General features: G+C 34.5%; 1 protein-coding gene across 1 annotated transcript; it reads left to right on the top strand.

The window, feature by feature from the left end:
* The first annotated feature begins 1,225 nt into the window (after window positions 1-1,225).
* Window positions 1,226-24,952, top strand: ALX1 (ALX homeobox 1). Its single transcript, XM_028532309.2, has 4 exons — window positions 1,226-1,712; window positions 4,510-4,814; window positions 7,772-7,900; window positions 22,528-24,952. Exons 1-4 carry the CDS (start codon window positions 1,487-1,489, stop codon window positions 22,846-22,848), a joined length of 981 nt encoding a protein of 326 aa, XP_028388110.1. The 5' UTR covers window positions 1,226-1,486; the 3' UTR covers window positions 22,849-24,952.
* The last annotated feature ends 2,879 nt before the right edge of the window (window positions 24,953-27,831 follow it).

Raw genomic sequence — 27,831 nt, 5'->3', positions numbered from 1 at the left:
GGCTCTGCGAGACACCCAGGAGCAGAGGCTTCCCTTGGAAGGTGCAAGCTTCGGTCCCCACCTTGTGGGAGCACTTCACCAAATTTGCCAGTTTTAGAGGCCTGTTGCAAATGGCTGCCTTTTCGTGCCTAAAGCCCTTAATGCATTTCCCTCTGGCGCCGCCGGCTCCTCGGAAGCCCGGGTCAGTCCGAAGCCACGCAGGGATCTTTCACCTCTGCAGTGCCGCCCTGCCCTCACTGAGCGGCCAGCTGCCGTACCTCCTTACCATCCCCTCGGGCGGGAACGGAGGCCCAGACCTGCCAGCTGCAGGGACACCGCCTTTCTCCAGCGCCCAGCCCCGCGCGTGTCCCTTGCTCCCAGCACGCGCTTTTTAAAGTAACTCCGCCGACTTTCTTTAAGAGTAAAAATAAGAGTATTTAAAAACAACGCTGAAGGCCGTCCTCTTTCACACACACCTTTGTGTAATAAGCGCCCCCCTCCCGCCCCAGCCTATACTGAGGACCCTTTGGAAGCACTTTTCCTGTCGAGTTTTCTTAAAAGAATCTGGATCTAATGATAAAATCCTGGACCAAGAGGAATCCTGGGTAGGAAGGTGTAGAAATAGGATGGTATTGGTATAACAGATTCCATGCCTCTTTCTCCGCTTCCCTCTCGCACGCAGGGCCACCAAGTCCACCCACCGCTGCGTTCCAGCAAGAAAGGAAAGGTCTCGCGCTCCAAAGCGCTCTGAGCGCCGAGTCACCGAGCTCCTCCGCGTTAGAAACAGAAGCGGCCCCTCTACCATTGTCATACCAGTTAGTAGCTGCCAATGTATCTGGTTTATAGGGCTTCGGATTAATGTGGGTCTTCCACATAAAAGATTTACGGATGAAATAAAAGCCCTTTAGAGCAGTACTTCCTTTAAAGTTCTTAAGACGCCTCTAAATTTTTCTGGTAGTAAGTGGCCGGCCTGGGGGCGGGGTGGGGGCCGGGGCGGGCGGGCGCGCAGGGAAGGAGCAGAGAGTGGGGAGTGGAGGGTTAACTGCTTTTCGATCTCACCAAGCTCTTCCGAAATGCCAGTCCACTGTCGCTGCGACAATGTTTCTGGGTGTCGGGGCCTCGTCCTTCCTGGCATTTGTCTGGAATGGGGCTGTCTGTCTAACCTAGGCCTGGAAGCGCCCTGCCCGGGGAAGCGGGGGAAGGTGGGGTGGGGTGGGGTGGGGGCAGAGGGGGGCCCGGGGTGGAGTTAGTCGCCTGCCTATTTTCATATTCATTAGAACTGGGAGGTTGCCCGAGGAGCCCAGCTGAGTTTCAAGATATAAAAGCAACTTCGGGTGCCCCTTTCCAGCCGGGACGCATTAAAGGGCTGGGAGCGGGGCAGCTCCCCGCGCGCAGCCCGAGCTTCCCCTTCCCTCCTCTCGGCCCTCCCTCCTCCCGCCCACCCTTTCCCTCCCCCCGAGCGCTCCGGCCTCCGCGCCCCGGGAGCTCCGCGACAGCTACCAGGAGTATGGAGTTTCTGAGCGAGAAGTTTGCCTTGAAGAGCCCGCCGAGTAAAAACAGTGATTTTTACATGGGCGCAGGAGGCGCGTTGGAGCATGTTATGCAGACACTGGACAATGAGTCCTTTTACAGCAAAGCCTCGGCGGGCAAATGCGTGCAGGCCTTCGGGCCCCTGCCCCGCGCGGAGCATCACGTGCGCCTGGAGAGGACCTCTCCCTGTCAGGACAGCGGCGGTGAGTCGCCTGCCCCCGCCCGAGCGGCCGGAGCCCGTCCGCAAACCCGAAGTGCGGGGAACCGTCGGGACGGGCTGGCGGAGAAGAAGGAAGGAGGGGAGGAAAGAAAGCGGGGCGAGGAGCTGGAGGGCGGAGGAAGGCAGGGGAATAGTGCCGGTTTCAGGAAGCGGAGCTTTGGCTAGCAGTGACTTTGGAGGGCAAAGGGAGCATTCGGCACCGAGTTGCCTCCCCGCGGTTGCCTTCAGGCTGTTCAGTCTAGTCCCCTACGGGTCCCGGCGTCCCTCTATCCAGCATCCAGGCGTAAACTGATAGGGCGGTAAATAAAGCGTAATTGAGTCAAGACAGGGCGCTTCCTCCGCGAGCTCGCCGCGCGGCCCCCGGCAGCAGGAGCTGAAATCGATCACAGCTCGTTAGAAGACGTCGCTGTCGTCACGAATAAGAAAGCTCCGAACTCCGTTAGATGAAAAACCTTTGTCATTTTCCAAGACTTAGCGATAGGTTTCTTCGTGAAATTGGAAGGTTGCTAGATTAGCTTGTGTAAATTTGTGATTCCTGCTTCTTTGGGTTTGCAATACAACACATAAAGTTTGGACACAAGACACTTTAAATAGCTTCAGGCAAAGAATCCCCAATAGATTCACTTACTCTGGAATTCTGCATTGTCTGGTTTTCTGACTTCACATTAAAAGCCACCTCGGAAGCCTTTCGGAATGCTTCTGGGTGAAACCTTCAACTTTGAATGGCCAAATCTCTCAAAGTCAAAATGTTATCAAAACAAACCATCTTTTCTATCTTGTAACCCAATACAAACCTATTTTTTTTTTCAGATTGCGACAGCTAAAGCAAGTTTACAATTCCAAGAGGACTTTTCTTATCATTGTATATATTCCACAGTTAAGCTGTAAGGAGCGGGTTACTTTAAAATAACAAACGAATTAAGTGTGAAATATTTACAACAAGCCTCCTGCCCCCTGTTTTAACGGAGTTTCAAAATCTGGCAAGGCACTGGCTCATAGCAGCTCGTTTCTAAATGCTATTTTGTGCATAGTGAGCTGAAAAAAGTATCTGATATATTTTACTTATTTTATTCAACATTACAAGGTACTTTTGACTTTCAGTGTTAAAGCAAAAATAAAGACGAAAACGACAGAGGAAATTAGTTAAATCGTTTCAGTTATTTGTTTAGAAAGATGCAAGCAATTGATTTTTATTTCAATACACTAAATGTTTGGCTTTCCGGGTGTATTTTTAGACTGTCGTGTCTTTAGATTTTTGGAATTCTTAGGTGCATACGTAAAGTTATTTGAATGGACAGGATTTTTTTTTTAAATGATTTTGTAATGTTCACTGCTGGATAGAACTCAGTCATCATATTTTAAACTGTCGGGAATTCAAAATAAGAAAAGAAATAGGTGGGTTTTGATGCTTTGTCAACTTGTAAACGAACATCACCCTACGAGGACTAATCCCGATGTGAGAGAAGTAAGAGCAGCCCAGCAGCAGTCCGCTAAATTTCGGAGTTCCTGTCTCTCTCCTGAGATGCCCGTAGTTTCGCGCACTGCTTCCCCTCCCCCATCTCTAATTACCGAAGTTCCCCCATTTAACTCTGTCCGCGGAGACAAAACCGTATTGTTAATCGGTGATGGCTCTTCTTTATATTTAGTTTTACTTTCCATCTTTCACAAAAGCTCCTCAGCGTTTCAGCTACTTCGGTATGAAAGTTCAATGTCTGCATAATGATCAAAGCAGTTGTAAAAATACGTTATGATATATCATTTAAGAACAGACAAAACCAAAAAAACCATGACAGTTCATTGGAAATTATTGTTCTGGCTAGGTTGACTTTACTTATTTTTTAATGCCTCCCATTTCATTATGTGCGTTAATTGAGTGTGTGTGTATGTGTGTGCGTGTGAGGCATATAGTTTTGTTTTATATCGTACCCCAAGCATGAAATCAGATCTGGAGGAAATCACTGAAATTAAAACATCCCCAAACAGAATGCCAGATGATATTCATTGTAAGCTTTTAATAGGTGTTTTAATTTCTGTGCTTTACCAGAGGATAAAATTAAGATTTCTGTGTTAAAACATTTCATAAGTTAAGAATAAATATGGCATATTTAGAAAGAACTGCAAATAAGTTTTTAAGCTGAAGAAGTCTATTTGTCTTCTTTTCTATAGGAAACACTTTCAGAAGCTGATATAAAATTCATTTGTAAATTTAAATGACTTTTTGAAAAAATTAAATGCAGGTATGAATATACAGTTGAAATGTTAAAATATAGTAGAAACAATACCATATTGGAAATCTACAGGTTTTGTGTAGAGAACGAAGATAACTTTGGAAGAGTTTGGATTTTGGCTTACAGATATTATTTAAAATTGAAATTCTTTCTTGGGCCATATAAGTAGATTAATTTTGTCCACACTGAATAAATGTACAACTTATAGTAAATTGGGTTCAATTTTAAAAATTATGCTCACTTAGGATATTCTAATCTAGAACATCTTTTAATTTGACTGCCTCAATTATAAGTTATGTGCATAAATATTGCATTAGCCATGTAGAACTGTGAATTTTGGCAAATTACATGAGTTTCATGGAGACATTTTTAAATGGCCTTAAACCTGCCTAAAGTGGATTAATAATTGTACATAATGTGATGATTTTAATTAATACTGGCAAAATAAATCACTTGCAAACCGCTTTCCTGATGCTCTAAATTACTTCATCTTAATTCTTTCATCAAAATGCTTTGCAATGCTGAGCGCTGTTGTTTTCCTCCTGGGTACAGTGAACTATGGGATCACTAAAGTAGAAGGACAGCCTCTTCACACCGAACTAAACAGAGCGATGGACAACTGTAACAGTCTCCGGATGTCTCCAGTGAAAGGGATGCAAGAGAAGGGAGAACTGGATGAACTTGGGGATAAATGTGACAGCAATGTATCCAGCAGTAAGAAGCGGAGACACCGAACCACCTTCACCAGCTTGCAGCTGGAGGAGCTGGAGAAGGTCTTTCAGAAAACCCATTACCCAGATGTGTACGTCAGAGAACAGCTTGCTCTGAGGACAGAGCTCACTGAGGCTAGGGTCCAGGTAGGAGCCATATGAAGGCCTTGGAGGGGGTGGGGGTGGTGTGGGGGAGGACAGTGTTAGAATAATTCAGTATTTGCATTTTGCCATAAAGGAACTATTTGAAGATGTGGAGCAATGTAATGTACACATGTAGTTATACTAAGATTTCTTTTTACTTGCAAAGAATTTAACAATTCACATAACATGAAACAAAAGAATACTTGAGTTATATTACATGGACATAAAAACATCAATTATTTAAAAGTAACAGAATATCTTAACATAGCTCTGATTTCAAAAATTAATTTTAAAGGGCAAAAACAGACTCATAGTTATCTGATTAATAAGCATGTATTTTATTTTGCTTTTCTTTTTTATAAGCTACTGATGTTTTTTTAAAGGTTATACACTAGGTGTTGATAAGTTTCTTAAAAAATAATGGTCCATAAATCTATAATTTTATTGAGGTTAAAGTAATAATAAAGAAAAAATGAAACAATCCCACAATTTCCAATTGTTCTGTATATGAAACCTATTTTACTATACATAATTAAAGAAAGGTCATATAACTAACTCATTTAGAATTTTCTAACCTTAGTTATGTCCACTTATGCATTCCATTTTAATATTTTAACTCGATATAACTTGTGTGTTTTTTGCAAAGGTAATGGGAATAATGATCTTAATAATACATACTCAATTACATTTATAAGTTGTATTTAAATTATCAAATTGGATGATTCAATAAACTAAATTTTTAATCATTTGAAAAGAAAAGAATATGGTGGGTAAAATATCCCATTAGGCATATTTTATTTTTATTAGAGTTGATATTCTTACACTATATTTTATTAGGTTCCAAATAACAGTAATTTGGGAGAATGGCCTTTTTCTTTGGCATATCTTTACTGCTCTAAATAGGAAACTGTTGAATTTTGCAGTTCCCATGCACTACTAGAATAGAGAAATGAATGAAAGCATGAAAAGATGTGCTCTTAGTGGGGTAACAGTATTTCTTCTGAAGATTAAGCCATTGTAAGGCCTTCACATCATTAAACACAACATCTGGTGGTGCAGGAATAATAAGCAGCAGGTTTTTTCTTCAGTTGTAGAGACAAATGGTTATGTTATCTTAGTTCAGGAAGTAAATATATAGAAAGTTGATGCTAATGGAAAATTTCAGAGTTGTCAAGTGTTAACTGGAGCCTGGCATGTGTTCTTTTTTGTCTTGTGTTCATATATTTAAATTGGATATGCTTGTAACCATACAGAAATATGCTTGCTTACAGAGGCATCAGCTGTGCAAAATACATGTTTTCGCCTTAACATTTCATCAAGTCCAGATTAATTTTTGTCTAAGGACATGCACAGAGAGCCAACCTGAACCTAATTTACTCAGGTTATTTTCTTTCCTGCTTTTCACATCAGAGTGGTAATTGGCTTCCATTTTAAGGAGAGTGTCAGGTCTTTTTTCTCAGTGAAAAAAAAAAACTCACTACTAAATTTCCTTAGTATGCCCTTGGTGCCTATCTGTGGAGACAGCACGGAAGTATGTTTTGTTTGGTTGGGTTGTTTATGTGTTCTTGAGCTTGGGCATAATGCATAATGCACATTTGCCACCAGTGTTCTAAGTAAGAATACTGAATATGTAGCTCTCTTTCTTTTGTTTTAAGTGATGAAAACTCTTTGAGTGCCATCTTAAATTTGCCATATATGCTAACATGTTAAACTGAATATTATATGTTTTTGTGGGATTACAATTGAATTTGAAAAAGAGTAAACATATTGAGTAATTTTAAGGAGTGGCTTTTTACAATTTGCATTTTTTATATTGGATTTCCAGCTTCTTTCCTAAACATTATATATTCTGCACATAGTTCTGTAAAGGCTAAAGAGCTTCTTGGAAGCTGCTTGTGAAATGACTACTCAGAAATAATTTATATATATTGAAGGTAACTTTCTGTATCTTCTTTTAATGCATTAAAATATTAAAATGAAGATTCTGGAGAGCTGTAAGTATGAATTAGTGACTATTTAACCCTTTATGGAAGATAGTTGTTATGATAAATATTAGTATGTAAGTAGAGAAATTAGAACGAGAGCCTGGTGAGTCTCTATAGGCCCCATTAACTCACAGGCTTTCTTCACACTTGGCTCTATCTTGTCTATTTTTTTAAATTATGTATACTACCTGTAAGTCCTTTAAATTGGAGAAATGATTTTGAAGATTGCTGAGAACTTTCTACAAAGGAAGAATATACAAATGTGGTATAATTTGTATAATAAGCACATTTATATATTTTAAAACTGTAATTTAACTTCAGATGATTCCATTTTACTGTTTGTCTTTATCATGCTCAGTATTATACATGACCATAATATTATCTGTTTCTAAGTCATCATGTGATATTTCTGCTGATGCTCTATGTTTTAGATGTAATCTTTGTGTTTAAATTTTTCTAAGGGTATCTTAGTATGGTTACAATCAAGAAGAGGGTTCACTTTGTGAAATGCTTTAAAAATCATTGTTTTGACAGACCCAGATATTCATTTGTTTATAAATTGGCTGGGTTAACATTATATGCATAACCCCAAACTAAAAAGTCATGAATATTTTCAGATTTGCAGCATTCTTTGAGAGGAGGACTATCTATGATAATTTGGAATGTACGGTCTTCATGATCATATAATCTTAATTTCTTTTTATTTTTCACAAATGATAAAACAGAGGCTCAGATATATTAAATAATTGTTTTGAAAGTATCTTATCTCTATATTAATTTATACTGTCTCATGTACATACCACTTCCATCAAGATAAAATAGAAAGTTGAATTTGTGGATCCTTTTCTGATAATGAAATTTCTTTTATTAGTAATTATATTGATCTGATTTACCTTTCTGATTTGAAGTATTTTAACATCCCATTAGTACTATCAAGTGTTCTTTAGCTAAAATTCTACTTCTTTAAAAAATTAGGTTTGGTTTCAAAATCGAAGGGCCAAGTGGAGGAAGAGAGAACGTTATGGCCAAATACAACAAGCTAAAAGCCATTTTGCGGCCACCTATGATATATCGGTTTTGCCCAGGACTGACAGCTACCCACAGGTATGGAAAACTGCATGCAATACTGATCTAGAAAAATGGTGTGGTGTGTCTACTCTTAAACGGGCTTGTATGGGCTTTATTATCTCTAATAGTTAGGAATAAAAATTTTAAACTCCAGAATTTTTTCATGCTTGTTAGATTTTTATTTTACTAAAATATTTATTTTGTTATTGTTTTCTTTCAGAGCCATTCTTTTAAAAATATTTTAGGCTCTCTTCCTTGTTATGCACTGCAACAACTGAAGTAGCATCCTTCAATAGCATATATTTGTCAATTACTCTACGTTTTAATTATTCAGAATTACTTCCCTTGTTAACTTTTAAAAAATGTATTAAAAATTGGCACAATTGTTTGTCTTTATGGCTAATGTTTTATGACTCACCCATACATAACTTAGTATAAAATATAGTATATGAAACCTTTATTCCACTCAAAAATAATGTCTTTTCTATGCTGTCTTTTCAGCTTTGAAGTTTCTCACTGTTTGAAGGAAACATTTAACCCTTTGTTTCTTAAAATGTATATAGAATTAGTAGTGGTCATAATTGTAATATTTATCATGTTAAAAAAACACATGCTTTTATAATGGGAACTCTCATTTCAAAGAATAGAAATTCTTTTTTCTTCTTATTTTCCTTTTAATTTAGAGATTTTTCTTTTTCATACTTTTTAATATATGTAAATAAAATATATTTTCATTTTTCTAAGTGAACATTGCTTTTTCCTAATACTGAATTATTGATAGCTATATTTGGTACATGACTAGGGGCACATATTATAAGGAACAAGCCACCTGCTATTTAGTATTTAGTTCCTCATTGTCCAGTGCTACGCATTGTGAGACACCACTTTGATAACAAACATGTAACATCTATGTCTATGGAATACCTTGACAGTTCGGTAACAAAATCATCTCAGTCCCAAACTTAAGGTATCCATTTTCTTCAACTATAAATTCATACTCTGTTAGTGTGAATTTAGTTCTTTATTTTTGTTCTATTTTTGGCTTCTGATGCCTTTTCGACCCTTAAACACCTATCTTGAGACCTTCACTTCTCCAGATAAATTCACCAGACTTACTCATGTAATGTTGTATGTGAACAAAAAATCCTTAGAGATCACCTTGTTCTACTTCATTTTAGAAGCTGGGAAACCAGACCCAGGTACCGGAAGGAATGGTCTGTGATCACACAGGTAGTTCCTTACAGGACAGTCTATAGGGGCTGCTGTGGGCTCAGCCTTGATGCTGCTGTTTGCTAGGAGACCAAACCTTAGGGGCCTCTTCTGAATAAATGCCATGCCTGCCTCAAGTACAATCTTGCTTCTCTTACTTTAAAAAATTCATCTTAAAGTAGTTGGTTTATTTATTCTCCTGTTTGAAGGCATGTATACATTCCTGGTTGCTTAGTGTGATAGGGCCAATGAAATTTACTCCCCAAATATTTTTGAGTGTTCCAGGTGAGGTCTAAGCAGAGTGCTATGAGGTTCCTTCCCCTGCAGGCTATACGCTCCTTGGGATCAGGCACTGCAGTGTTTTCCTAGTTGTTAACAGGCTTAACAGCCCTTACTCTCTTAGGTGTTGTTCTAAGCAGGTTGTGTATATTAACTCACTTAATCTTCACAGCAACCTTATACATTATTAATTATCCCCATGTCACATGTGTGGAAACTGAGGCACAGAAAGGTGAGGTATTTACTCACTTTCACTAGTGGCGAAGCCTGGATTGGACACGAGGCACTTTAGCTACCAAGTGCAAGATCTTAACCCTCAAAACAGACTGTCCCAGCACAAATGTTTGAATTAACAAGTTAATACTACAGAAGCATACGGTTTAAGCTGCATTATTCAAGTCAGCAGTTTACTTCAGGGGAAAAGATAATGTAGTCATAACCCGTGAAATACCAATAAAAAATCATGAACATACAATATACATTATATAATTTTGAACAAGTTGACTATAATGACTTTAGAAATGTTAAGTAATAAATTATGAACTCTTTTTGAATGGACTGTAAATAGTGTGATGAGTTTATCCCACAACACTCGACTCTGTCACAACACTTGACTCTATCTTGTTTTGCACCTTGTTATTTCAGTCTTCATTCCTTTTCTTGTAAACCCCCTTTCTGCCTGTTTTTTACTCCTCTGTTTCTTTTTCGGTTGCCTTATCTCTAACCCCTCTTTCATCTTTAGTATAGCATGAAACATTCATAACAACGTGGGGCCCCACTTTATCTCTTTATAATGGCTTATTATAACTGAATACACTCTTACTAGTTACCCTTTTTACTAAGATTATCTTGCTATGATGTCATGTTTGCATAGCTTTAGATATTAACAATTAGCAGAATGAGGTGAAAGCTCAAACAGGAAGGGAAATGATACAAATTATACATTTGACAGCATTTTTCACTCCAGCAAAGGACTAATTTAAAATTTCCCCTCACAAATCATGGGAATTTCACACTAATTCTCCTTGTGGCTTCTCCGTAATTTATATACATTGGTTATATCACCCCATAATTTAAATATGGAAGCATGCAGATCATATGTTGAAGTTATTTTGACAGTGCAATCTCTCAACAAAAACAAAAATCGATACTGTAAAATCCATAGTTCTTTTCTATATTGGTAAATCACTTAATGTTTGGTTGCCCAAAATTCTGAAATCACATGTCTCTCACTCCCCACTGTAGGTATTGGAGAATGTCAGGGGGCATTTTGTTTTAATTTAAAAATATGTGGTTTATTTTTTTGTTTGCTTTAAAAAAATTATGACAAGACCTTGCCTGTAAACTTCAACCTAAGGGAAACTGGTTTTTTTTATCATGTGGTTTGAAAATAGAAATGTATAATGGAAAAAATAGAAATCAAAACAGAATTATAGAAGCCAAAATTACTAATTATAGAAAAAGGTTTTAATCTAATTGGAAACTAGCAAATGTCGGAGGCAGAACAGAAATAAAGAATTAGCAATTTGGCAGGAAAGCAAAAGTATCTCAGAAATACATGAAAAACATAGATGGCTTAGAAAATTATCTCCTCAAGCTTGCTCATTTTGGATAATAATTTTACTTAGCATAAAGGTATATATCTATAACATGTATTAGGTTTACTTGTGAATAGTATTAATATTTTCTAACATGTTCTAAATACTTTGTTCCTACTGGTCTTCATTGCACTACAGCAAGAACATCCATAACAGTAAAAATAATAAGTACCAACTGAGGACTTATTTTAAGCCAGGCTTTCTTTTTACAGCCATTAACTCATTGAATGCAAGCCCAGGATTTCTGAGTTCAGGAGTCCAGGGCACTTTATGTTACATTATCTCCGTAGTGTATCATTCAACAATGAAATAGTTAAATCTTGACTCTAAAACATCAAGTTACTTTGGAAAGCAAAAACGCTTTAATTTCTAAATTTATAAAGTAATAATATAAAGCATTTAAAAATGTAGACACTTTAAGACTATTTTTATTTATTGTTTTTCAGCTTACTCATATTTGATAGCAAGCAAATAATAATAAAGTGAGTGGTGTGATGTCAGTAGAAAATACTTCAAGGTAGTACTGAAAAACAGTATTTTTTTTAAGTCTTTTATTTTTAGTTTACAATATCAGTTGCCATTCAATAACACTACAGTGTATGTAAATTAAACTACTTGATTGATCACATTTTAAACTGTCTTGTTGCTTGTGCTAAATCTGTTCCCTCTATCTTGAATTCCCTCCCCCTCAACTAACCCCCTTTTCCTCCATGAAGCCTCTTCTCAACCCACCTGTAGTCAGCACCGCTGTCTTCACTGACGTTGTGATGGGCCGTGTACAAAGTCTGCTGCCTCATTTAGTCTATAAAGTATTTAAAAGAATGACTCAGTTCTCACCTTTGTATCATAACAGTATTAATCAGATTATACAGGGGTGGACAAAAGTAGGTTTACAGATATAATACAAATAATATCTTATAAGTAATAATACAAGAATAAATTCACAACTATAAACCTACTTTTGCCAACCCTGGTATAAACACTGAATAGACAGATGTGAAGAAAGTACTGATTCACTTCAGTACTTATTAAGGAGTATGTTATAAACCTAAAATTCATCAGTTTTTAATAAAACAGTTGATTTCTGAATCTCTGCTATTAACTAGCCCTGTGGTCTTAACCAGTTAGCTTTTCCTTTTTGATCATCAATTTCCTTCCTCGTCTGCTAAAAGAAACAGACTAGAACGATTCTGAAGAACCCTTTTTTTCTTCCAAAGTTATTTGTATTTTATTCAATAAATAGAGTATGTGTAGTACTGTTTTATGCATGGGAGTTACACAAATGATCCAGACAAAATCTCCTGCTTTGTGGACAGATTACAAACTATGTGATATTTATTTGTATCAAATTCTATAAACATTTCTTGATGCAAATGAAACACAGTAAACCAAAAAGACCTTTGCCCTTGAGTTGAGAAAGCAAGAAAGCATCTTTTGACATTAGATTCTAATTTGCTTCTAATTTATCAAAACCAAAATGTTTTTAAAATAATTATTTTGGAGAATAAAATATTTTGTTAAGGTATAAAACTTTCTGGGGGATTATACCAGCCTTCATTCTTACAAAGAACTCTAATTTTATGCCCTTAGATTTGCTTTGGACTACCTGTGCATTACCGTGATAATTTACTAGCTGGTAATGGTAGATAAGTGTCTTTACTTCCTTAATCTTCAGATTCTTTATTTTGTAGAATCATAAAGCTTTTTACTCCTACTCATTGAGAGTATTGGGTTGATTTCCAAACAGCCTGCTGAGCTAAATCCTAAGACTTGATAAAGGTCAGGAGTTAACGTATGACTATGGACCTCACGGAGAGAATTGGGTTCCAATTCTGTGTATGCCACTTCGTAGGTTTTAGATCTTTGGCAAATGAGTTAACTTCTGTGAATGTTTCTCCTCATTCATAAACTGGGATAGGAGTTCATATGATGTTTGTGAGAATTTAGCAAAATAATGCGTGCAAATTACTTAGGACAGTGCCTAGTACATAATGAGTGTTCAATAACTAGTGACCATTCTATGATAACCATTAGTCATTTTTTCTACAACAGAAAGCTATCTAAGTGGTTTGAACGTTCTCTTAATAAATTCAATCTGTGAGTAAATGTACTATTTAGGGATCTAGGGAAACCCTGAATTCAGATAATATGCTTTCTTCTTTAAATTAAGATAACCAGGTATGTTAACTTTAGGAAAGTTTGAGTATATTCTTTATCTACCAAAATTATTTTCTCATGAAAAAAAAATGTTATCATGAAAAAGTTCAGAAAAGGGGTTGAAGTTTTTTCTACCAAAATGTTTAATGAGGTTTTACTTAGTACACAGTGAGAATCATAACTAGATCTATGTTTACCAAATTACAAACCTGCGTGCACGGTATCTCGCTTTCTGTTGTTGAATTGATTACCTTATAAACACATGCCACTTGGAGTTGGAACATACCACGAACTGGATTCTAGTTATAGACAATTTATAATCACTGTTGTAATTTAAAACACAAATTAAGCTTGTATGATATTTCTAGCTTAACAAATTCTGATTCAAACATTGTAAATATGCAATTTTAAAAGGAAGTGACAAAGCAACAATACAGCAATTATGAAGACATTGTTTACCCCGTCCTTCTTCTATGGCCAGTTTCTGTACTAATTTTAAAGTATACATTTACTAAATCAATTAAGAAATAAGAAACCTGTCTCCTCCAACAACCTTGGTCTAGTAATTTGGCATCTGGAGTGGTTTTTGCCTTTGGAGAAAGCCTTACAATTTTATCATTATTTCCATTTTTCCCAAATATTTCAAATAAAAAAACAAAATCTTTGAAAAGTGTTAGTAATATAGCTGTGCTTGTTGTATTATGAAAGAAGATTCTCATGTCTATGAACCCAATGAGATGGTCATGCAATTAATTATGCAGTGAAACTTCCCTTTTGAATGGAGGGACAGAAATATTAGCATCATTAGGTCCACAGGTCATACGGATGTTGTATAATTTACCACTGCTTGGAAAGACAAATATTTAAAATCATACTAGGAATATGATGTGACAGTCTATTATTATTCAAATAAATATAGTTTTTATAATTGATAAAGTTTTATGTAATGAAATGTATTAAATATATGCAAGTTTTCTATACATATGTATGAATAATATTTTATATATGTGTATATATTAAAATAAATTATGTGTAGCATGAGGCAGATTTTGTCAATATTAATTAGCTGAAGGTATAGCTGGACACAATTGGTGAATAACTTTTATTTGCTGAAATACATACACTTTAAAGAGGTAAAGTAAAGAGATATTCACTTGATATTTACTTCTTTTAGAGAAGTAAAAGAAGTAAAGTGCATTCATGTTTTAGATTATGAAAATAGACTTATTTTTTAAAAAAATATAATATTCAAATTTACTGTGATCCAGTGACTTTACACAGTAATTATAACTTTGCTAATTTTTTTTGCTTTTTTTAGGTGGCCACTGTTAAAATATTGAATTTAACTAAATTTGTCATAAGTATTTTGTATATTTAAAATTTTCTTTTTAATTTTTTTAGTTATAGTTTACATTCAATATTATTTTGCGTTCATTTCTGGTGTTCAGTATTTTATATCTTAAGAAGAAAGAAAATATAAAAGTTGAGTAGATTACCAAAATAAACATAAGAAAAAATGTAAAAATAAGTAATTGAAGAGTGCCAATGTTTCTTATACATATGAAAACTACCTTACAGGAGAATAGAGAAGACCCAGGGGGAAATTAAGCCATCGAAGCCTGGGAAGTCTATGAGAACAGACAGACCTGTGGGTTAAAACTTGCAGTTCACACTATTATTGTTAGTGAATAACAATAAGGTTAGTGAACCTTATGAAAAACTTGAATCCAGATTTTTATCTGTACCATATTTATTAAGCCTCATGTTTCTATGGGTTTTCTTTTTTATTCTAAATCATTGAGCATCAAAACAGAAGAAAAAAATTGTATGAACGCACAGTTGATTTAAAAATCACAAAAATGACATTCCAACTTTATTGTTAACACAAATTCAAGAAGACTATAATTTATAATCTTACTCAAAATTTTAGGAATGAATTTAAAGTTTATGTTTGATACCGAGTGGTGATTTCTAAGATTATAAATATTCTGTGCAAATGGAAGTATTTGTCTATTTGATTTACATTTTATTAATTCACAAGGAAACTTATTTTATATTTTAATCTTTGTTTCTTTTTGTGAACTTAGTTTTAGTAGGGGAAATGTGTCATTAAAAATGAATCAGGCATGTATGTATCTACTATGTATGTATCAAAATATATGAAAAGGAATGTGAAACATAACTTGAAAATACTTTATATAACTTGCAATAAATCAAATAGCAAATACTAGTGCTATGATTTTATGCACTCTTTAAGTGAGTTGATCTAAAAAGTCTGATTTTAAGTAATATAAGGTACAATTTCCTATAAATTTTTAAATTACAGTTACTATAAAATTTAGAAACACATCCAGCATCAAAGGAAAATAAAAAAATGACTTTAATGTTTCTTATATCTTTGACTTGGAGCATATTTCAAATATTACTTGAATAATACAAAATTTAAACAAATTTATATGATGTCATTCTGAAAATGTCTGGACATTAACATTTCTTATGGAATTTGGTGCCTTTATTTTTGGACTAATAAGAGACATATGCAGTCTTCTCAGATTATAGGTCTCATATAACTGTTACATCTAACAGTGTTTTTTTAATGGAAAAATCATTCTTCCTTGTTTAAAATCTCTGTACCTATTTGTAAGATGGAATTTTATTTTAAAAATCAAAGTAGTAATCAATGTTTAATATGTGATCTTTTTCAGATGAATTAATTTCAAATCACTTCAGTTTAATAATACTATATGTTTAAAAGATACTCTTTTGAATTTTTTGAAATGTAAATTAATTCAAAAAATTTTTATATATTATCTTAACTTTTCTTTGGTAAGTCACATTAATAAGTAGTCACTGATGAAAATACACCCTCATTTCTAGCTCAGGTAGTGCCTGCCCATGCTTGATTGACCTTTTCACTGTGAATTATTTTAGTTTAGTTGGGACTTTTCCCCAGATGGACAAAGCCTCAGTGTGTGCTATTCACTGGGAGCAAACTCTCATTTTAGTAAACCACTTAATTCTTTCTCCCTGCCAGCAGCCTACTGATGTAGTGACTTGAAAGTTAATGGGACCTAAAGATAGTCAACAGCTAAAAATATCTGCAAGTTACTAAGCATGTGATTCTTATTAATATTTTACCACTCTACATTTTAAAGGAAGGGATAGGCTAGTAAACAGTGTAATGGTCTCTTAAAAAATTGAGCTGCTTTTGTAAAAATTGATGTTTACATTTTTTAAAGAGACTATATAAAAATCTGGTAAATTATATTGTGTAATGTGTTAATAAATCTATATAGTAAGTAGTGAATAATATGCATAATAGTCAATAAATGTGATCATTCTGTAAAGGTGAAAAACTAGAGTCAACTTTTGGATTTGAATGCAAATAAGCTATTGCTATAATATCATCATGAACGCTTCTTTGTGAATCCCTGATTTGTCTTTTTAAATCAACCTTTAACAGGGAAGCATGTGGACATATGATGTGAGAGCAGCGTGTGTATAGTAGCATGATGTATATATGTGGTGTGTGTGTACATACAAACATTAGTGGCAGGTAGAGTGGTCTATATAAAGAGAAGGACTGGGGTTAGATAAAATTTTTTTACTGGATAAACATTATTTAGTTGGCTTTAGAGGTGCTTTAAAATTAAGGAATTGTTGTTACTCATATGTTTTCATGTTTATAAGTATCTCTATTAAACCCAGATCAAATTCCATAGGCCAGTATCTTCTATATAACCCTAACATTAATATATAGAATATATAATGCTATCATGAAACTATTTAATTTTTTATACATCATGCTACTATAAAACTAAGGAAGAGTTTAGCAAACTTATGTTTTTATCAGTAGGTTTTTAAAAGGTATGAAAAACTCCTTACTCTAATAAAGTCAGCAAATGTATTTGAAGTATATACTGCATTTAGCATACTAACATTTTCTTTGTAGTTTTGGTTATACAAATACTATATCTATATTAAGTTTCTAGATAAAGCTGATTTCCATATTCATGGTTTACCATATTACTTCAATTCATGACAAATATATATCCACAGTGAAGAATTCTCAATGTGTGTGTATTATATAATATGTATATATATTATATGTACATGTAATAGTACATATACACGAACCTTCTCCTTCTTATCTATAGCTTTTAATTTCTTAGAAGAAAAATGAATCTTAAATGAATTTGATTTTAGTTTGGAAAGAATCAGACAAAAGCTAACTTTCTTCCCGAATTCAAAGTCATGGGATAATTGTGTCAGCTTCTCTTTTTTTTATGTTTTATTGTTTTTTTTATTGTTGTTCAACTTCTTATTTGATTAGGAAAACAGTAAGGGGCAAATAAATGTTCAAAGCGCAGCATAGAAGTCAGCAGAACTTCTGTTCATGCTAATGGGAGGCAATTGGCTGAGTTCCTCAGACAGTGCTTTGAACATACCCCTAGAACTTTGAAAAATGTTGCAAAGCGCGTTAAAACATGGGTTTTTAGATTCTCCACTCCTTTTAAAACACAAAGAAGAAAAAGGGTAAAGGCAGGCAGTCTCTCTTTTTTTAGTACACATGAAAGAAAGATTTTTAATAACATTGTTCCTGGTTGTAAAGCCTTTGACTATTATACAGTTAGAAAACAATAGAAACACCCCAAAATAAACAAAATTTATTTGGTGCTGGGCACTGCCATTGTAGGTGTCTGTGAAATAGTGCAAAATAGTAGCAATCCTATAGAAAAAAAATATGCATTCTTTTATCTCAAAATTTAACAGAAACTATAATAATTCTTTTAATGAATCAGAGTGAGATTTTTGTATGGCTTTGCTTTTCACACAATTTTAGACAATATCACTTGTAGATCTAGCACATAGTTTTAGAAGGATGCCTTATATAAGGATACAATTGGGGGAGTTATGGAGGAAATGTAGAATGGGCCCACCTTGATAACAAATTTAGTAAACCACAAGATCAAACAACTTTGTTGTTAAATACTGCCTTTACATGTTAACAGAAGTAGGTAATCTGGAACAAAGATGATACCTGCCAGGTTTCCCCTACAGCGTTCAGATGACATCTAGAATATGACATTCTGTTGTCCGTGCTGGAGTCCAGGAGGGTGATTTGAAGGGTGTTGGCCCCCTCCAGCACTCCTGAGGAATGTGGCTGGAACGAGCGGCCTGGACCCCTGCACATGAGGAATGCTTAAAGAAGAGAGATTTGCAACTGTGTAATAACTGCCTATGGTATTTGAAGATTTCCACATTTGAGAAAGACCTACGTATTCTGTGTCATTTTGAGGAAGAGAAATGGAAGTGATAGGTAGAAGAAGATGATAACAGCTCGCTTTTTTACACAGTTCTCCAAAAAAGGATGGGATTTTCTTTTTAAACAGGTGAGCTTCTTGTCAGTGGAAGTGAACATAATTGAAAGTATAGGAGAGGTTTTTGTATATGGAAAGAAGCTGGGCTTTAACTGTGTTTCCTAATTCCTGGTGATTTTCAGAATTCCATGTGTGTATTATTATCATAGCTATTATTTTAATATAGAGCCCCTGAGCCATACTCTATGCTTAATGAACCAGAATCTCTAAGAAGATGCATCCATGATGGAGAATAAATATTTAATAGAGAAAAAAAATCTACCCAGGGAGATATAGTCAGCAATGTCCAGGCATGTAGTTTTCATGATTTCTGTTAAGATAATAAATATGGTATGATGAGTCTAGAGTTCAAATTATAAAACAAAATTTAGATATATTAGCATATATTGTTCATAAAAGTTTTATTACATCTGTAAGCTGGATCAATCCAAATTTCACGTTTTTAGAGATTTCTCAATCACTTAATAAATTTGTATTAAGGGCATGTTATGTGTTGTGTTAGGCCTGAGGATGAAGAAACAGTTTGAGCAATGAGTGCAAATTTTGCTTTCAGAGGGTGGAGCCTAATAACCCCCCCAGTGTTATTACTATGAATAAGTAAATAAGCAATTTTAACTCATAAGGATAATTTTTATATCATTGTAGTACTTAAGGTTCCCTAGGTTCAGATTTGATCACCATTGTAGTTATACAATCTTGGGTAAGATTTCAAAGTTTGTGCTATAAGTGTACATTCTACAAAATGGGGATAATGAAAGCTCACACCTAGTGCACTAAAATGATTAGAAGTCTTTATAAAGCATTTAATATAATGCCTGACACATGGTAATTAATTGATAATCATAAGCTATCATGAGCCTCATATTTTCCCTCCCTCCCTCCCTCCCTCCCTTCCTTCCTTCCTCTCTCTTCCTCTCTCTCTTTCTCTCTTCCTCTCTCCCTCCCCTCCTCCCTCCTTTCCTTCCTTCCTTCCTTCCTTCCTTCCTTCCTTCCTTCCTTCCTTCCTTCCTTCCTTCCTTTTCTTTTCTTTTCTTTTCTTTTCTTTCGTTATTCAAGTACAGTTGTCTCCATTTTCCCCCCTCTGCTTTCCCCTGCCCCACTGACCCCAACCTCCCACCCTCAATCCTAACCCCCTTTGGCTTTGTCTATGGTCCTTTATACATGTTCTTTGATGATCCTTCCCCCTTTTCCCCCTGTTATCCCCACCTCCATCCCTGCTGGTCACTGCCAGTTTGTTCTTTATTTCTTGATTGTAATCTAGATGCTCAAACATCCAGAGGAAATGAGCTTTAGAAGAAGAATAACCTCAATTCACTGGGGATATTATGTTTGTGATTTACATACAACTTTTGATATAAAAACCAACTAGATCCCTAAAGTGAAATGAAGACATACCACAAATTTTAAAATGAAAGTAACACATGAGGTATATGAGGGGAGACAGAGATCTTGGAAACAGAACATATCAGTAAAAATTTGTGACAATATTTCTACCCATGGGAATGTGTGGGTATCTTCCCAAGTCTAACTAAAGTATTACTACAGTAACTTGCTTTACCAATTTGTTCTGTTCAGGTAATATTTCTATATGTTAGAAATTCTTTCACCAAAAATAACACATTAAACTTGCCTTATCATGTACAGATAAGAAGTTTGATCAAAATAATAACATTTTTCCCATGTCTTAGAAACTGGAGAATTTATTTTCAGCTTATAAGTGGGTTAATGTTAATTCTTTTAGGGAGAAAATACTTTCTTAATTTATATTCGTAGATTACCCTCCTTGCCTTTACCTTCCTTATTTTCCCTTTTCACCTAGTTGATACATGTATTTCTAAGCATTTGGAATATAAGTAGATGACTTTAATAATGAATTCTAAATAAATTGAGAAGTCCTTTAACAAACATAAAATGTAAATAATTTTTCTGAACCACTAGTTTGCCTTTCACTTATTTTTTCAAAATAAGCAAGCAAGTTCACTTTCATTTCCTGAAAGCCCTTTTTTCAGACATGTGACTGTGGGTTTTTTCAGTGGAGAACAATGTTTGATTGAATGTCAGAGGAAAATCACCCAAATCAAGTTAGAAGAGCTAGTCTGACAGAGTAATGACATCAACAGCCCCTCCTGTTGGTTTGAGATGCATAACTCAGCAGTCACTGCCGCCCGTCATTATAAATTTTGGCTAAAATAGGATACATAGAGTAGAGTGAGCCAAAATTAAAACAACACAGAGCATGATAATTTAAGGATTAATAAAATATGCATACAATTTATATCTATAAATAGGCATATGTATAGGTATATCTCAATGGATTTAACATATTTAAAGCAGCTTATATAATATTCATATAAAGAAATTACTAAAATAATACTCAAATGAACATCTTGCCAATTGCTGAAGCCCCACCTAAGAGATGAAATTAGATGTTCAGATTTTCTCTTATGTTTTGAAACAGGTTAAGTGGTTCTTCCTTGAGTGACAGAATAACATCTCTACCAGTGTGATCTAGAAGAGTAACTAACATATGTCCTACTTTTAATTGGAAATAAGTTGTTTTTAAAAGTACAATTTAAGCTTGGGTGTTGTAAGGTACACGAAAGGCTATGTGTAGTAGACTGGAATCTTTGTGTAAAAATAAATATTAAAAAAATTAGTGTAAGTGTTGAAGTAATCGATAATTCTATTGTAATTATCATGATTTTTTTAAAAAGCCAGATGCAATAAATATGTATATGCTGCTGTGTTCCACTTCAAATCTACTGTAATAATATTGCAAAAGGCATACATTTTTAAAATTTCATCTTCTAAGGCTGCATTTCTCTGCTTTGCTATACCAGTGCAACACTTTCCTTCTTCTTTCAGTTCCTCCCGTTTGTCATGATTTTCTTTGTGCTTCCCAGTAATACATGTAATTGTTGTTTCTATCCTTGTTTAAATATCTGGTCTAAGATAATTTCTATTTAAAATTCATATTCCACAAATTCTCAGTTCTTTTTTTACATGCTAGTAACTTTAGAGAACTTTGTGGGGTTTTTGATAATATTGCACTAATTGTTTTCTGTAGAGATATAACGATGTGACATATGAATTTCTTGGGCACAAATGATAACCCAGTTTTCAATTTTTTTAAGATTTTATTTATTTATTTTTTAGAGAGGGAAGGGAGGGAGAAAGAGAGAGAGAAACATCAATGTGCGGTTGCTGGGGGCCGTGGCCTGCAACCCAGGCATGTGCCCTGACTTGGAATCAAACCTGTGATGCTTTGCTTTGCAGCTCGTGCTCAATCCACTGAGCTATGCCAGCTAGGGGCCTAGTTTTCAATTTTATATGTCATGTTTGTTATGTAGTACTTACATTATACCCATATATTTTTGCTAATATTAAAATATTTGTTTCAGTTGCTTCCATCATTAACAGTAATGTTTTAAAGACCTAACATATAATCCTTCTATTGTAACCTCACTATATCATATGTAAATCATAGAATAAATGTTTCATATATGTGTGTATTACTCATATTCATGGAGCCATGTACTTGAGACGATAGGAAATAACAAGCACTGAAAGGGCACTCACTTTCCATAATGAGTTTGATCAAAAATGTCTACAAAGCAAACAACCTAATGTCAGCAATCATTTCCAACAAAAACTGCCACACTGAGTCCAATATAGAACTTAGAAAAATGAAATTGTATCATTTGTTTAGAAATATGAAAACTATATTTAAATTGAAAACCATCTTTTAAACCGCTGTTCTAAGCACATGAATTGGTCATGGATCATGACTAAATTTTCCAGATTTCGTTTTAAAAAATTATGACTATAAAAAGGGATTGACATGTTTTGAGAGTATTTTATGTGGTTAAGTATGTGGGTTTTTCAAATAATTATATTTCAGTAATTGCTTTACATACTCAGAATGTAATTATAGACCACCCAACAGGAGCAAACAATGAATAGTTTAAAAATTTAGTAAATATAGTGTAACAAAAGTGAGAATGCGTAAATGTAATATTTGTCGTTTTATATATTCCAGATTCAGAACAATTTGTGGGCAGGAAATGCGAGTGGTGGTTCTGTGGTCACTTCATGCATGGTACCACGTGACACCTCCTCCTGTATGACACCTTATTCTCACTCGCCTCGGACAGATTCCAGTTACACAGGGTTTTCAAACCACCAGAACCAGTTCAGCCACGTGCCCCTCAACAATTTTTTCACTGACTCTCTTCTTACGGGGGCTACCAATGGACATGCATTTGAAACAAAGCCAGAGTTTGAAAGGCGGTCTTCCAGTATCGCAGTCCTTCGAATGAAAGCCAAGGAGCACACTGCCAATATTTCATGGGCCATGTAACATACAGTACTCTTATTTTTCTTTAAGTGGAAAAGTAAAACATTCTTATTTCTCATATTTAAAGGATACCACAATAAGCTGCTGTGTGTGGAATTGCTAACGGTCAGGATATACAGTGAGACCAGCTTAAATGAATAGTTGTTATTATTTAACATTAAAATCTAAGAATGAACCTCTGAAGACTAAATAGGTTTACCATGCACCAGTCTCCACAAACTCTGTTTTAGTAGTATTTTTTTCTATTGTACAAGTCGATGAAATACGATCATGCAACTTCTTAAAAGAATAAATGTATTAAACAAACTCCTCTGTTATAGATTGATTTATGTTAGTTCTGTATAACAAGAAATCCCTTATTGTAAAATAATACCTGATAAAGGAAGAAATGCACTGGGGAAAATGTCAAGATACCGAAGCTGTCAGGTAAATATTGAAGCAGGGCGTTTCAGGGAGGTAAATGCCATTTCTCCCTCTCTGACTCCACGGCAAAATGGGCATATGCCCTGTTGACGAGAATTTATCTTCAGGTCTCAAAGATTACTTCACCTCTAGATGTTTCAGTGAATTTTTGTCCCATGGAAAAAGAACTCTTTTAAAATGACCAGCATTTGTATGAAATATTTGGACATAGTTCCCTGAAACCATGTGGCTAAAGGTGATAACTGAAATATTCCGGTGTGATTTAAAATACAGTTGTGAGAACAGTTTTTATAAATGTTATCTTTTTGGTGAAAAAGCCAGCATGGATTCAGTGTCTTAGTTATCACACACAAGAAAGAAAAGAAAGTTACAATACCTGTTGTTACTCTTAAATTAAAATCGTGTTGATTAAATTGTACACACAAACATCTAATAAATGCACTAAAATGTATTCTGTTAAAGGAGCAATGAACTGGAATTTATACTTACTTCATGTGCACGTGCAAGTGCACATTTGTGTGCGTGTGTGTATTTGGTTTTCAACATATAATCCATAAGCATTTTTGCTACTGTGGTTTTGCATAGGGAATTAAAATGTCAGAAGCCTCTCTCTAAAACTTCTGGTGGAAAAGAAGAGAAGAAAAATACATTGCATCTGGAAAATTGCTAACCCCATTGATTTACTTCTCCTCCCTTTCCCCTGTCACATTCCAAGCTTTTTCAGATGAGTGAAATGTCAACCTCCTTGAAAGACTCTCAAGTTCATAAAGGCAAAGTAAATTAATTGAAACGAAGATGACTTTCATGGCTTGAATCAGAGCAAGCTCTGCTCTTTGTACTCTCTTAGAATCTTCCTTGTGGTTTCTACAGACTTTAGGGATATTCTTGGGAGTTCTAAAGGCTAAAGGACAAGAGTACATGAATTTAAAAATTAAATTTAAGAAAAAAGTACTTAAATCCAGTAAGTATCTCTTCCTAGTGGGAAAATATGTACAGCAGTTAGACCTCTTTTATAATAAAATTTTAAATCAGGCAGATGATGGAGATGAGTGATGTCCTAAACAAACATTGCTTGACTTTGTAATAACTCTTTTCTTTATTACTTTTGTGTTCTCTCTTTTTAGTTTTGTTCCCAAGACAAACTTGTTCAACTTTGGCCTTGAGAATTACGCTTACATGCAGGAGTTTTTGTAAAAGGATCATTTAGGCAGCTGTTAAATATCCTTCACGTTTTAGAAGAGAATGGCTTCTTTTAATACATTCATATATGTGGTTAATAGGAATTTATGAACTAAAACTTAGAACTAAAATGTAAGGTTAACAAAATTCCAAATTAGCAGTATTCACGTTCATTTTCTTCTACTTTCTTAATTGAAATTTTAGTGTCCCCTTGGCTAATACTTTAGATTTTTTAACATGAGACACAGAATTCACATAGGCCAGTTTATATTTCAGTTCACTCCTAAGTTTTCCTGTTCTGTTTTACTTGTCATTATATTCTAATCATTAGCTGGAGCTTCTGTAACTGATTTTTTTTTTCAATTTAAATAACATCTTTTAATTGAGGTTCTATATCCACACTGTTCTGTATGAATTTAATTCAATCAATAGATTATTTTAAACACCAACAGGATATGAAGTATTATTTGGCATAATTAAATAAATAATGGAAGCATGATTCTTATCCTTCATGGTTCATAATTTTCCTGGGCAGTCATGTAAATAAACTATCTTTAATCATGCCTGACATTTTATGATGGCAGTAAGAGCTGCATGACATTTTTTGAATTAGCATTCCCACCTTTTTTATCAGCTGAAAATTTTATTATATATTTAAGTCACTAAAATATAATGAAATGAACTTTTGATGTAATAGGATAAGATTAATCTTAAAAAGTGCATAAAGTAATGCTGCTGAATGTTCTCTTATTGCTTATGAACTTAGATTCATGTACTAGATTCATGTACTATAATTTTGTTCACAACAATGTTGAATTTGGTACTTAAGAGAGGAAAAACTAAGTATGCTTCACTGACTTATTTAAGATCATCATTGACAGTATTGACAATTGAGCATGTAGCTTCATTGAGTAGCTGACCCACTTGGACATTTGTTTACATTTCATCCACTCTCTCCTTCTTCCACAAGTTGTTTTCAGATGTTTTAAGAGGTGATTCATGTACTCTTTTTTTCCTGAGCAATTTGGTTACAGTTTGGACTTCATGATAAGATATAAATCTAATGGAGAATTTTATAAGGTCTGAAGTTTTTTCATAAACATAAAATGAAATTTCAGAAAACAGTTTTTGGTTTTCTAAAGTTATATCATTTATTTCTTATGAACATTAAAAGTGATTATTTTCTTTATATGTAACTTTTTATGGGAAAAAAAAGAAACAAGAAAGCTACTGTAGTCTGTGCCCTCAGCCTTGACAACACATCTCCAAAGAATAACAGAGTTACTTAACCTATATAACCTTGAGAAAACTTGTGAAATTGTGTGTATAAATTATGGGAGTCTATTAGTTTCATCGTTTCAATTGGCTGTTGACTTTTTTTTTACCTCCAAGGCAGGGGGAAAGGGCAGACCAATGCACTTAATACAAGTCCTTACAAGATGATATGTTATTGTTTCCTTTTAGTATCTGTACTTTCTTTTCTCAGACACTTGACTTCCATAGTATATATCACTTCCCTGTGTTTTCAATAGTGCTGCTACATATATAAAGCTGATTTTAGTTTATAAGCAAGCAAATGATGCCTTAGCTGAGAATTGAAAAGATCAACTACAATGTTTGCATAAACTGTTTGAAAATTTTAAAATAATTTTGTAAACTTACCAGTGACCCTAGTTCTTGTTTTTTAACATTTAATTCAAATAGTAAAAGATGAATGATATTAGATATAATTTTAATTAAAAAATTGCCACTTCTGTTGCCAAATATTTTAGAAGAAATGTGGACATCATCTTATTTTTAAAATCTTAGTTGGGTTGATTTTTTTTTTGGTGATTAGAATATAAAGATGTATGTTTATCATTTAAAATATAATTGATAGATGACTAACTTAAGCCATCTCTACTCTAAGAAGCTGAGCATCCAAAATTCCCATAAACATTATTTCTTTATAGCTATTCATATTTTGCATTTTATATAAATATGAATTTTTAAAGGAATCTATTTAATACAATTACATATTAAATGGTACTTTTATTCTTACCTCTAATTCCCAGCATATATATTTTTGTACAAACCAGGAAGAAATGTCACTGATGATCAAAATGAAAACAAAAATCAGAATGAAATGTTTAGCAGTAGAGTTAGCATTTATGGCACAAACCCCTCCAAACATTAAATGCACTATCAGTTTTGCAGGGTGTAGTTAATGCTAAAATAGTATTTAAAAATACCTCTCCTTTTTAAAGAAATATACTGCCATCATTTATCCTGGAAATATATTGAAAAAATGGTGAGCAAACCTTTAAGACAAGAGCTAGCTAATTCTTCAGTTTACTGCAGAAATAATATGAAATTGAAAGAAGCTTTTTTTTTTCTTCTTAGCCTTGGGATTACATACCATGCATTTTTTTAAAGTCCACAGAGCAAATAAATTATTTCACTTGAGTATTTCATCATGACACTATGTTACAACATGTCTGACTTTAGAATACAAGACATTGTATACTGAAGTTTTTCATGCATTTTTATAATATGTATACTTGTAACATTTCCTCTTATCTAGCTACTTAAACATACATATCCAAGATTTAAGAGAATATAGAAGTCACCCTTATGTACAGTTTCACCTTCTGAGGTTTACTCACAGTCAACATTAGTCCAAAATTTTACATGGAAAATTTCTAGAAATAAACCCTTTAAATACCATTCAGGGTAATGTGACAAAGCCTCATGCCATCCCACTCTGTCCTACCTGGGATGTGAATCATCCCTTTGTCCAGCACATCCACACTGGATACACTACCTCCTGTTAGTGACTTAGTAGCCATCTTGGTTTTCAGATAAGTTTGAGAGAGAGAGAGAGAGAGATTGAGATATTCACACCTAACTTTCATTGTAGGATATTGTTATAATTGTCCTATTTTATTGTTAGTTATTAGAATATACATAATATATTCCTAAGGTTTGGTACCAACAGCAGTTTAATGCATCCAATGGGGGTCTTGGAATGTATCCCCATGAATGAGGAGGGGATACTGTAATCTAGAACAATTACCAGCATTGTCAAAATGACAGATTTTCAGTAGAAGACAGAAGGAGTCCCCTACAAGTTACTTACACAGTCCAGTGGGTGGATATGAAAAGATTCAAATATTCCCCATGTCACCAGAGTAGGGTTCATAATTTAGTGGACAGTGGGTAGGGAAGGGGTATCTCTGGATAGAGTTCAGAGGGCCCTTAAACTGAGATGGAAAAAGCATTAGATGTTTATTTTCACTAACCACTAAAATAAATGAAGCATTTTTTTAAAAAATGGATGAATATGGACAACAAACCTCAACAGTAGCAGTGCCTGTGATTTTTCTCACCAATAGAAAGAAAATA

Source organism: Phyllostomus discolor, chromosome 2 (genome assembly GCF_004126475.2).
Source record: "Phyllostomus discolor isolate MPI-MPIP mPhyDis1 chromosome 2, mPhyDis1.pri.v3, whole genome shotgun sequence".
Lineage (NCBI taxonomy): Eukaryota > Metazoa > Chordata > Mammalia > Chiroptera > Phyllostomidae > Phyllostomus > Phyllostomus discolor.
Note: the sequence above shows the minus strand (reverse complement) of the source record. Positions and strands in the feature narration are given on the sequence as shown.

What these genes read in the sequence shown, in the direction of transcription:
- ALX1 (XM_028532309.2), top strand. Translation starts at nt 1,487, where the DNA reads ATGGAGTTTCTGAGCGAGAAGTTTGCCTTGAAGAGCCCGCCGAGTAAA. An exon ending in TCCCTGTCAGGACAGCGGCG is followed by an intron (nt 1,713 to 4,509) that starts GTGAGTCGCCTG and finishes TCCTGGGTACAG; the next exon opens with TGAACTATGGGATCACTAAA. An exon ending in GGACTGACAGCTACCCACAG is followed by an intron (nt 7,901 to 22,527) that starts GTATGGAAAACT and finishes TATATATTCCAG; the next exon opens with ATTCAGAACAATTTGTGGGC.